The 13,449-nt window shown below is 37.0% G+C and overlaps 1 protein-coding gene across 9 annotated transcripts in view; it reads right to left on the bottom strand.

Moving 5' to 3' along the window:
- The window catches only part of RPS6KC1 (ribosomal protein S6 kinase C1), a 221,036-nt gene that overhangs the window by 26,139 nt on the left and 181,448 nt on the right, over positions 1-13,449 (bottom strand). For 6 of the 9 annotated variants that reach the window (XM_004275247.3, XM_033438041.1, XM_033438038.2 and 3 more), the window contains 2 exons: positions 9,558-11,153; positions 9,197-9,286 (listed from right to left, as the gene is read on the bottom strand). In XM_004275247.3, coding sequence (XP_004275295.1) covers positions 9,197-9,286; positions 9,558-11,153 — 1,686 coding nt within the window. The remainder of the gene's footprint in view (positions 1-9,196; positions 9,287-9,557; positions 11,154-13,449) is intronic. The other 3 variants (XM_033438040.2, XM_049700155.1, XM_049700194.1) reach the window with 3 other exon arrangements.

The following is a 13,449-nucleotide window of genomic DNA, read 5'->3' as shown; positions in this document are numbered from 1 at the left end:
CTAAGAGAAAGAAACACAGAAGAAACCATTTCTTTTTTCTTTATATATCCAACAATACATGGAACTAAACTGTGAGAAGAGGGACAGCTAAGCATATCTTATGTTAGCTTGGTAAATTACAATTCTGTAAACATAACTATTCACCTATAAAGTCTATTAATGTCCTAGTTAACCAATGTGTATGCCTTCTGCTTGGACAGTCTCTTCTTTTTATACACATCTTCAAAAGTAACTGTCAATATTAAACCAATTATGCCTTATTTCTAGCTCCTAGGCATAGTACCTGGCACATAGAAGGCACTTAATAAATGTTTGTTGAACAACTATCTCCATCTTGTGTTTTGTAGCACAGTGCAATCAAAACATCTCCAAAGGCCTCATCACATGCATTTTAAGTCTACTGAGCACAGAGATCTACCTCAAGTCCTTCTGCACCCTTACATGTGGTAGGCCAGAAAGCTTTCAACATTATCTAAAGCATACTCTGGCTGCTGGCTGAAACGCAAGAATGGAGGTGATGATGGTGGCTTAAAATGGGGTGGTCTAGTGGACACCTTCCAGGGCTCCCCTCTGCAGAGCACAATGACTGCTACAGTTTGTCCTGGCACGGGTGGCAGGCGGTAAAGAAAAGAAGCTGGAAAGCCCTGGGAGGAGGAAGACAGGACTGGGAGATAAATCAAGGTTTCCCCTGTCCCTGTTCAATGGAAGGAATCTAGACACACAATTACATGAAATGTGCTCCAACGGGTAAGCTGGTGATAACATCTGAGTAACTCTAGAGCCTGGAATCTGCATTTCCTAGCCCATCCTTTCAAATGGGCATTTTGCTCCTTTTTTCTTATTTTATATTTATATTTATATAGTTCTATTGACATTTCAGAAAATGCTGGCTGCCCAGTTATCTGTTCCACATTCCATAAAGTCCTTCAACATCGTACTCAATCAATGATTCAAATGCCTTATTGGTCGAGTAGAGAATATGAACTGTTTAAAAGTTGCTGGTATCACATTGCTCTAACTCATGAGAGTGTTATCAGGGAAGACCAGCAACAGGGGCAAGCACTTTCCAGAGGGGAGAACCTGCAGCAGCTGGGGCTCAGCGCTCCTGCGCACGCCCCCCACAGTGATGGGAGAGAGGCGGTGCTGCCCCCCTTCCACACACGTGCCTTCCGGGCTCATCCCAGTCTCTAGGCTTGCTTCCTGCTGCCACCACATGACTAATTCAGTTGGTTTTCAGGTAATCAAATTATATGAAAGCCGGGGCCTTGGGTTGTACTGCGGAGACTTGAACGTAAGTACTAATTCAGGCGAGTTTAACCAAATTCTGCTTCTCCCACTACCCAGCTTTTAATTCCTTGTTGTCGTGGTGACCTGGCAACCATGTTCTGAGCTTTCCTGCAATTATCTGCACAACTTGGGTCAAAGATCCTTGATTTAACTAGATTCAGCATTCCAGAGCCAAAAATTACTTGTTCGAGGAAGTTTATAGGTATCGTTACTATACAGTTTTCTTGTGAGATAAACTAAGAAACAGGTAACTACCATATGACTTCTGGCTGACTGATTATAATTCTGAGCTCTATACAATCTCGCTTACTCTCACCCTGCGTTTCTGGTAGGAAAAAAACCAATAGCATGCTCCATTTTCCATTGATCATATCACAACTCCATTCTGAATAGCCATCGGGTGTCACAGTGTTACCCAACCAAAGCCATTACAGTTGATTGATGAGAAAAAGGCTAACTGAAAATTGTGAAAATGACAGGCGCAGTTTTCTCTCTCTCCCCGCTGCTCTGTTGCTGTGTTAGGCAGGCAGAGCTACATGCACTGCTATTAACGGAGCTTCAGGAATTCTATTTGCTTTATCACCAATTTTTTAAAACCTTAGCATTTTTAAACATTTATTTGAAGGAAGTATTTATGAATAATTGTTTAGAAGGAGTCAGCCCTGGTTACTTCCTGGAGATTCAAACTGACAAGATTTTACATGGTATAAAAACTGATGATTTGGTCAAAGTAGCCAGCCAATAGTTCTGGTACATAATGTTGAACTCAGCATTACATCTTCTTTGTTAAATACCACAGGTAAAAGATAGTTCACTTTCTTCTTTATAATAATATGGTGGTGAGAACAATTAACTGAACAGTTAATCCATTTAGACCTTAAAATTAAGAAGCATTACACTGCAGCTATTACTTAAAACATTGTAAGTATCTAACCTTGAGTTCCTCTTCTAAAAAACAAATTTGTCCAAGATCATAAAGAAAAAGATGTAGAGTAAATAAGAAGTTAAAATTAACTTCCTTTGAATAATCTAAAGCTTGAAGTAAACTCCCTATTCCCCAATATCAGGTAGTACTAGGAAATGTACAGAGATATTGTTTTTATACAGGAGGGGTGAAATACAGTATCAATTCTTTCACCCTTATCAATTCTCTAGTTCTAACAGCTCAAGAATTTCTTCTCATGAGAGGAATTAATGTGTTATTCACTAAGGTGCCGAATAACAAGGACTGAATACTCTGCTATTACTCTGTCTCATTCTCACCACTAGAGACAAATCACATTCTGGCCTGATGAGAAGTATGGTTTCAGAATGGGTCTATTTCAACATGGAGTGACCTTAATGCAGAGGTGAAGGTGACTGGCCCATTTTTAGGGGGTTTGTGAGGACTCCAGGATATACCCTACCTAGGGATGGATCCCAAGGTTTCAGACCCTCAAACATGTATAAAGTAAGTCTTTAATCTTCTTTCCATCACAAGGGTCTTGCCCTTCTGGACAAGGTTAAGACTTGACTTGAACCTCTTTTTGCTTAGCCTAATATACTCATGGCACAAGCTTCATCAGTATACAGGGGTGGAGTGCAGCAGGGAATTTTCCTCAGTGTAAAATTTCCGCTATTCTATGGCAAAATTGAAAAGATACTGGTTCTCTCAAAGAAGACGTAGAGTTAGTTATATAACATTAGGAACTAAAGGCAAAAGATTAAAAGTACTTGCTAATCATTCGAGGAAAACATTAAAACATTTACTATGTACATGGGAGCTACTGTTGAAGTTTTGCTTAAGGGTAAATCAAACAAAACAGTTCCTGTTTGAAACATAACGTTTAAATATTAACCACAAATATTTCAGTCTTTTAAAATTATTTCTATAGCTCCCTGTTGCCTTTTTCTTCCTTCTCCTTTGGCGGGGGTGGGCGGGGGGAGACTGGACCAGGGATGTAGCCATATTTCCTGGTTATAACATTATTATTTCAAAATATACATCTATATTCAGTTGCTTTCTCTAGCAACTTCATTCACATGCCTAAAATGAGATTCCTCACGCATGGTGAAGTTACCCAGGACCCAGAAATTCTCAGATCTAAATGATTCTTTCTTCTTTTAAACAGCTTTGTTTGTTAAAAATCTTGGCATTTAAATTTCACCCTACTCAAAAGTTGTCTTGGCTTTTTTCCCGCAAATGAAAACAGTTTCCATAAATTCCTCATTTCCATATTATATACTTTATGTGCAAACTATAAATGAGTAAAAGGAGAATACTTAGAAAGTCCTCCAAGTGAAATAATTTTTTTAACCTTACTGATGTTAGACAGGAAATCAGTATTTATTTCTCGGCAGAAAAGTTCTTGCCCTTAATAAGATGGACTTGAATTTTGAAATCTGTGATCTTCTTAATATTCAACAAATCTATTTCAGATAGATATATGATAAAGCAAATATTATAGGATGTTAATTGCAGAATCTAGGTGATGGGTAAATATGGGTGTACAATTCTTCCGACTTTTCTGTATGTTTGAAATTTTTCAAAATAAAATGTTAAGAAGAAAGTTCTTAAAAATCTATTTTACTACTGGTAAATTAAGGCCTAAAATGTCTTAAATAACTTGCCCAATGTCATGCAATGAGTTAATGGCTGATGTTAGAAAAATATTGTTTTGGTAATTCTCAATTTCATCGTAACATTCTAAATCTTAAACCTACGATGCCCTCATGGTATTTTTAAACCATCCATGGTCTGAGTCCTAGATCTAATTATCAAATACATAACTATCACACAGAGCACCATGCTTAAAAAGCAACTAATCGTGTGTAAAGCATGCGTATGAAGAAAGGCAGGGGAGACTACGCCCCAAAAATATATTCATGGATTATTTGATAAAGTCAAGCTAGAAGAGCAAAGAGTAGTAGTAAATAAATGTTATGCTCTAAAACTGAATTTTGCAGAGAGTTATCAGCATGATTTTTCTATGTTTCACTTTTCACCGTCAGCTGTGAGCTGTTTCCAAGTGTGAAATCGCCTAAGAGAGGAAGCAAAGCTGTCATTTGACATCTGGGAGCGTGGAGATTGGGCTGCGGTAAAAAGCACTTTGGACTTCTTCAATTTACACACATATTCACCTATAAATTCTCAAGTGTGAAAAGTATTCAATGAGAAATATCAATGTAAATTTCAAGCATTTATAAAGGCTCATAATCGGGTGGAAACTAAAGGTGAAGGACACACTCATAGGACACCATATCAACTTGTTAAGACTAGAATGGGAAACTTAAGTGATTATGTTAGCATAATAACTAACATATAAACAATTTTATTCACTTGTCTTAGATTGCATATTAAACTTTCAAATCCAGTCTTTTGTGTTTTATGTGCTTAATAAGTTCTACTTTCTAGCTGCTTTTTTATGATGAGAGACGAGACTGCTAAGAAAAAAATACTGGTAAAAGAAAAAATAAATACTTTCTTGACATTTTATTTTTCCTTTATACTTAAAATACTATAAAAAATTTATTCTATATTATGATAAGTTAATAGTTCCAATGATAAAGCACATTAAATCTTCTAAATACATGTGTGTTCGTGTGTATATACAAATTGAAATAAAATCAGAGTAACTTCAAGGAAGTCCTCTGGAGAAGAATAACCAATTAATTCCAGTTATTCTATAATTCTCCAGATTATTCTATAATCTCTCATAACAAAAAAATAGAAGAATCTGTCTAAACATCTCTCAATAAAATATCTAAAACTCTCCTCATGTGGAAACTAGACAGTGTTATATTTATATCGTCATGCTATACAATCTATTCCCACTTTGGGGACTATTTCTTTGCTCTTTCTTTCCTGAACTCCGTTCTGTGTTTCTGTGGTATGAAAGGAACCCATTTACCATGAATGATGTTTATTTAAAATAAAACCTTTCGAGAGAATCATCCTAGATAATCTAAGGATACAAAGTGAACCTAAAAGGAACGGCTTCTACTTTGAAAACAGGGCTGGGTTTCATCAGTGAATTCGTATTCTCAAGACCCTCTTGATGGGTCTGCAGCTGCAGCCATTTATTTGCTGGCTTTTTCACAGATGTAGACAGAGAAAAAGCTCCATGGTTTTTGTCTTTTTGTTGTTGGATTTATTTTCCTTAATATAAAAAAGTGGCAACTTTTTTAAAAAAGTTCTTCATTTCACTGTAGAAACTTGTGAACATCGGACATCCCTGGTAGTATACATCGTTGAAATGACTATGACTTTTAAAATCTAAGATCGCAAAGTTGGCAGAAACTACACTTAAATAACAGAAGGTGATCATTTGCATTTCAAAATTTATCTGTCTTGCTTTTCCCCTCAATTAGACCAAAACATGTTGATTCACAGGTTTCTGTGTGTGTGTTTTCTTTTTTAAACTTATTTATAGAGCAGAATAATGGCCCCCCTGCTAGTTTGGCATTTGCTCAAGTTTCTGTCCATGTAAATCGAATCTGTTACTGGAAATTTTTCTCAAAATATAAAGGCACATCATCCACAAGATAAAAAGATACACTGCTGATATTATAAAGTACAGGGCAGGTGGATAATGTTTTTAGGACAAATGTGTGATAAGGATTCCCAGGAGGGAGGCGTGGTAGGGGTAGAGGTTGCATGCTGTTCAAACAGAAGTGAATCGTTCTCATCATAATCTTGTGACAACTTTACTTTCTAACCAAACATCAGCTGCTTAACATGCTTTAGAGTTACTTGGACAAAAATACTAAGGTTAGAGTTGGGAAACAGGAGGGCAAGGGGACGTAGGAGGAGAATTACTTCAACCCTTAGTATTGCAAAGGACAGATCAAAAGATGACTTAGTACTCTATGTCCCCGTGTGTTCATTGATTTGTGATTTTTAAGCATTGAAACATTAGCTTCTTATCATTGCTCCCACCCCTTTGAGAAGAGGAGCAAAGTCTACTTGTATTTCTGTCAGTAGCACTGCTATTCAGTTTTAAAACAAACAGTAATTCACAAATTTTTGTTCCAATTCCCCTTGCATTATAAGCAATGGGCAGGAGTACACACACCTAACTGAGTTCTGCAACTCTAGGTTTAAGACCATCTAAATTAGAACACCAGCATCACTTTTCAATTAAGGTCATTACTGATTGAGTTTTATACTGTTGATAAAACAAATTAATAGACCCAAGGAATGGAGAGACTTCCCACATTGTTCAATGCATGCCATAATACTAGAACACTTTTGTAACTCACAAAGCTTGAAAGTACAATTCTTTTATGCAAATAATTAAAACAAAGCCCTTCTTCAGACTACAGCTTTTTGCAAATGTTAGTGAAGGACAACCTGGACGAAGACAGCAAAAATCCATTAATGGTAGACTGCCACCTGCTGGTAAACTATGAGAATTGTGATTTCTGGGAAAAGGTTTAAAAATTAGAACTTGGAAACTGACCGCTATTAAATTCAGTACACAAAACTGTATTTCAGTAAACGAAGTTGAAAGTATGTATTTGCTGATGTATGTAGTATGGTTTTATTCCACATATATTATAATTCTCAGGAGGTCACATGCTATGAAGGTTAAAGTGAACATGCCTACAGTTTGAAGAAAAATAATCTGCTAGAAAGCCGAAGTACAACCTTACAGATCGTTTTCAACAAGAAAGTAAGAAGAAAACTAGGAAAAAAAGAGTCAGTTATAAACATTAAACTGCCCCATAAACATATGGTTTTGATGTGAGGTTTATACTGCACTTGACTTCAGGATTTAACAGGTTTTACTTAAAAGAACTCCCAGATTTAATTTTGATCCTAAAACCCTGAAATTCATTATAATTAACATATATTTATTTACATACATTGGTACCTAAAATGTTACTTATAATCAAATTAGAAAGGGGAAGGGTCTGTTAAAAAATAAACCAGATAACCATAATAAAGTGATTTCACTATGAAATTTTTTTGTTATCCCATTAACTAAATCATACTAATAAGATTTCAAAAGCCAGCATAATATTATCTATTTGAGAAAGAAAAAAATGTAGGCATGCTCTATCACCCCTAGGAAGAAATAAAATCAAACAATCCTAATTTGGGGGACGAAAGAGGAAAGAAAAGAGTATAACAGTAAGAAGAAAATCTAAATCATTGTTTTCAGAAAATAGTTTTAGTATATTTGCTTTGCTGATTGAAAAACTGTGCTATTTCTCAATACAGAAATAATTCTTAACAATGAAAATGGTAACTAAAAACAATATAGCTCTTTGAATCCTAATTATAATCATTTCCCATTATGCAGGGAAACAATGTTAGCATCAATAATAATGCTGGTTTGCTAGTAAGCATTAAATACTGTATTAATCAACAACTAAGCGTATCATGTCAATACAATCAGTTTGAACCTCCTCTGAAAGCCAGAGGGTGACAAGTGAAGCAACTTTGGCCATTCAAAGAGGCTGAATGCTAGGCAAAAGGTGAACAAACTTTGGATTCAAACACAGCCCCATCTGCATTGATGACAGACAGAAACTAACTCAAATCCAATTCATATGCTTAAGAGACCTATAATTATCAGCAAAGGATCTAACACCCCCAGAAATAAATCTCTAATTTAAAAAAACAGACAATACAGTAAAAGAGAAACCTGTTGTGTCAAATATTTGGTTATTTCAAAACAAGAAGAATATGCTTCCTAAAATTTCTCAAATATGGAAAGAACTCTTTAAAATCTGCTCTAAAATGCCAGGATGGCACATCACTGAAATCACAACATTGCATTTTTTTTATTTCAAATTTTATCCATTTTTAGCCTTAGGAATTTTACTCTTTTAGTCATCTACCTCTCACATCTTAAAAATCATCCATTTACTGGGCTTCCCTAGTGGCACAGTGGTTAAGAATCCGCCTGCCAACGCAGGGGACAGGGGTTCCAGCCCTGGTCTGGGAAGATCCCACATGCCGTGGAGCAACTAAGCCCCTGCGACACAACTACTGAGGCTGTGTGCCACAATTACTGAAGCCCACCTGCCTAGAGCCTGTGCTCCGCAACAAGAGAAGCCACCACAATGAGAAGCCCACGCACCACAACGAAGAGTAGCCCCCACTCGCCGCAACTAGAGAAAGCTTGAGTGCGGCAACAAAGACCCAACTCAGACAAAAATTAAATAAATAAGTAAGTAAGTAAGTAAGTAGACTGTCCTCTGTGACTATGAATGGATAGACAAATGGATAAAGAAGATGTGGTACATACATACAATGGAATATTACTCAGCCATAAAAAGGAACGAAATTGGGTCATTTGTAGAGACGTGGATGGATCTAGAGACTGTCATACAGAGTGAAGCAAGTCAGAAAGAGAAAAACAAATATTGTATATTAATGCATATATGTGGAATCTAGAAAAATGGTACAGATGAACCGGTTTGCAGGGCAGAAATAGAGACACAGATGTAGAGAACAAATGTATGGACATCAAGGGGGGAAAGTGGTGGGGGTGGTGGTGTGATGAATTGGGAGACTGGGATTGACATGTATACACTAATATGTATAAAATGGATAACTAATAAGAACCTGCTGTATAAAAAAATAAATAAAATTCTAAAATTAAAAAAAAAATCATCCAATTAAAGAGGATACTTAAAGGTCCTTTTAAACACTAAGAAGTTGACATTTCTATGAATTCATGGCCAGTTCTAAGAGAAGTATAAACCCATTTAACATCATATACTAACAAATATACATACACACATATACTATGGATTCTGTAATGATTTTTATCCCCAAAATTATCTTTTGTAAAGGGTTAAAGAGATAACCAAATCCAACATATTGTCAACTGCTAGTGAAAATACAACTTCAATAAAGAAATGAGAGCTGCCAAACTACTTTTCCAAGTGAAACATTTTAGGAGATTGCTCTAACCTGGGGCACAGTACATTCTCTCTATGGCATCGCTGTCACAGGAATCTTCAACCTCACTCCACCTGCTAAAATACGTTAGCTGAATGTGTCCTAAAAACAAAACGACAGGAGAAATCAAAACATTTTTCTCTTCCATTTTCTGCAGAAGTGAACTGTAATTACTCCTTTTGTAGCTAAAAACAGTATCATTAAGAATAATGGCATCATTAAGTACTAGAAGCTATTACTGGGGGTGAATTTGCTGCACTGATAATGAAGCTCTAGACAGGAAATGAAGATACTAATTACAAGATAAAACGCCTACTCAGTTAATTGGAAGCAACAGCGAATAAAAAGAAATGCATTTGCAAAAGTTCCTGACCTCTATCATTCAATAAGATGTTGTTTGGGTTCAAATCGCGGCACACAATTCCCTCTCTATGTAAAGCATCAAGGGCTACCACCATTTCAGCTGCCCATCTTTGAATACAGCCCTCTGGGATGTAAAACCTGGAGTTTAGTGCTAATTTTTTATCAAGGTCCTCAAAAATCTGGTGTATTTCCTTGTCTCCTTCTAGTGCTAACCCACTCTCTGCCTTAGTCTCAGAGTCTCTCTGAAATACAGTCGGCTCCTCTTTAGCCAAATCATCAGTTTGATCTGTAAACAGCAATACTTCTTCAGTTTTTAAAGTGTCTATATTTACGTTATATTCATTAGCACCTGAGAGTGGGTCAGAAATATGGAATAAGCTTTCTTTTGCGTTGTTTGCTGTTACTGCCGATGCAACCAAGCTAAGTCCTTGAAACTTAGGATCCGAACTGTGTAACAAAGACATGTCTCCCGCATTACTATGATCATCAGCTGCTACAAATAACATCCCAAGATCTCCCTGTGCATAGTGTTTCTCTGTGATACTACGGGATTTAGGCCCACAGGGATCACTCAGTTCCTCTGTGCCTTTTTCTTCACGTGCTTGGCACTGTTCAGTACTAAGCCTGAGGCATAAAACATCAGGGGTTTCCAACAGTTTACTTTCTATTATGCCTATATTAGTCTGTGTGAACTTAGTAGGTCCCATTGCTGCACCATCTTTCATTGGCTCCAATTCACCAGGCAGATTTACAAGAAGATCAGGCCTTCCTTCATCAGTACCACTGACATCATCAAAAGCAGCATCTTTAAAAGAAATAACCGGGACTGAGTCATCTGAGCCCCTGCTAATGGTGTCATGAGCTATAAACTCTACCTTGCTTTCACTAGTACTAAAACTTCTGGAAGTGCTGTCTCCATCAGAAAGAGTGAAGAATGGTTTCAAAGGCTCTGACTTTAGACTATACAATTTTTCTCCAAAATCAAGTCCTAAGAGTTCACTAGTGCTATCCTTACTATCTATTCTAAAGAATTCCATGGGGCTGTTTTTAGATCTACTGAGGGAATCTGATGTTCTTGGAGAACTAACTGCTTCCAGGCCATCATCTCCAGGAAAGAACTTCAGCTCATGGGCTGTCAGCTGTGCGCTGCGGCTGTCACTGTCAGCAGCAAGGTGTGCTGGGAAGTTTTCTATAGCTTTGGTATCAACATCATTCCTTTCAGTCTTTATGAAAAGCTCCTCATTCAAAGACCCTGGTTCAATCTTTTCTTGCCCATATTCATTGCATAATGTTAAATAACTAGTAGTACATTCTTCTTCTGAACTTGAGCCAGAATCTGGCCATTTTGGAGAGCTGTCTTGCCCATCATCATCTTGGGTGCTATCATCTTGAGAGCTTGGAGTAAGACTAGTCTTCAAAGGCAGAATTTTAAGCATGGCTCCACCATCACTTTCTCTGGATTCAAAGCTGCTGCTGTCCTGAGGACTAGATGTTGGCTGTTGCAGTTGAACTTTAGCAAGTGAAGATTTTTTCACTGCTTCGATGTCAAAGCTTTCTTCAGGACTTCTGTTTAGAAACTTACTGATATATGACCAGAGTTTGCCACCTGTGAATAAGCACAACCAAAAAAAAAAATTAAGAACACCAAATTAATGGTTACTTATTGAAGCCATTAAAAAAACAAAAAGTATTCTAATAATCAATCAAAAGCAAGTCAATGATACCCATTAATGTCAAGTATGCTGTAAGAAGCAATTAATAAAGTGCCTTCTTGAAGAATAGTCGAGCTTGGATTTGGGATTCACGACAACAAAGAGTCTAAATAAAATTTTTGCAATGAAAAGAAAACTAAATAACTAACTAAAATGCTTTCTTATTATTGCTGACTGGTGAGTACAGTTTCAAGCATATCTCCTAATATCAATTATTTTTTAAATGACAACCTATTTCTTCCTTTGAAGAGAAACTGGTTATAACAAATACCAATATGAAATTTCACAGCTAAAATTCTACTTTAAAGTTAAACATAATTTACTCTAGAAACATCTATGTTCTGCTCTGTTTATTAATAATTTTTTCAAGCATGGCCACCAAAGCTCTATTGACTAGAAACAGTATTACAAAAAAAATAGTTAAATTTGATTCAGAAATCTTAAAAACAGTAATTGTGGGAGCATACTTTGTAAAGATATAACTATTGCTCCCCAAAATAGGAACTAATACATCAAAAATGAAACTCTGTACTAACAAGGAGGAAGCAATTATTTTCAGCACTTTTTTTTTTTTTTTTTTTTTTTGCGGTTCGCGGGCCTCTCACTGTTGTGGCCCCTCCCATTGCGGAGCACAGGCTCCGGACGCGCAGGCTCAGTGGCCATGGCTCACGGGCCCAGCCGCTCCGCGGTATGTGGGATCTTCCCGGACCGGGGCACGAACCCGCGTCCCCTGCATCGGCAGGCGGATTCTCAACCACTGCACCACCAGGGAAGCCCTCAGCACATTTTTCAATGTCATTATTAAACATCATATACCAAGGGGAACTAAATCTTAGGGGAAATAATCACTGACAGTCAATTATATGTGTAAAAAGGTCAATGGAAGCATCCAAAATATCTTTCTCTCCTTGGCATTTCATTTCATTTCGAGGAACTCAATAAATACATAAAGCGCCCAATACTGTGCCCAGCAAAGAGTAATGCTATAAAGGGTAACTGCCATAATATTAATCCTAGGATACTCAGACATCTTCTTCTACCAGTGATCCAGTTAACAATCTTATCCAATTTTGATAATAATTAGTGGTATAGAACATTGTGGTGTTTAACTTCCCTCTTGCTTCTTCTTAGCTAACTTTCTGTCATCACTAGGTTATACTCGGTGTCTCATATTTCTCCATATTCAAACTAAAGTTTAAAGATTCATATATGGCTTTGAAATTCACTCACTCACACACAAAAGAAGCTATGCATCGATTCCATCTTTTTTGATTCTTTTGACAACAATAACCACATTCCTCTTATCACAAATACCTCCATTGTGGCATACTAACAGTAATGCCTGCCCTGAAGCTGGGGTTCTTGTATGCAGTCCAAATAAAATGATATATATTGTTCAACTGTCCTACTGTGAGGACAGGACTAAGTCTTTTTCATCTTTATATATCTACTGCCTATACAGTGTGCAGGACATGATAGGCATTCACTCAATGCTTGTTAACTCAAATCATAGCTTATCAGAATGGGATATGCCATCACAAAGGAGACACTATCTATAGCTGTAAAGTTCCAGTGATCAGCAAGGAACAGTACCTAGTAGAGTTCTAAGAAAAGTTGCATTCATTCTTAGGCTAATTCAACCTGGATGAGCTGCTCAAATCTAAAATTGAATGTGCTTAAATTCTTTATTTTTGCTCTGCAAATCACTTCTAGTTTCTGACTTCAGAGCTACTGAGGCACAAAAACTTGAACTATTTTCTCTCCTTTGTTCTTCCTATATCTGACAAGTTTCCAAGTCCTATAAGATCTACCCATGTTTCCCACAGTCTTCCTCTTCTTTTAATTCCTTTGACCACTCTGTGTTTCTTGGAATAATGTTATAGCTACAACTAGACCACTACTTTCAGTCCTTCCTGTATCACTCTATCATACTAACTGCTGCCCAAGTAATCTTCCATTTTAGCACAGATCTTATCATGTCATTTCTCCAAGAACCCAAACCCTACCCCCACCCCGCCCACCTACTGAATGTTGTACCAACTCCATATAGGCATTTGGACCCTTAGTAATACAGTATCAACCCATAATTTGTTCCTCTCCCTCAACTCATCACACATTTCACCTGAATAGAATTTCTCCACATATAACCCATGCTGGGCTTTTGCTCAAACTATACCTACCACTTAGAAC

Source organism: Orcinus orca, chromosome 1, assembly GCF_937001465.1.
Source record: "Orcinus orca chromosome 1, mOrcOrc1.1, whole genome shotgun sequence".
Lineage (NCBI taxonomy): Eukaryota > Metazoa > Chordata > Mammalia > Artiodactyla > Delphinidae > Orcinus > Orcinus orca.
The sequence above is the reverse complement of the archived record's forward strand: the minus strand, read 5'-3'. Positions and strand labels throughout refer to the sequence as shown.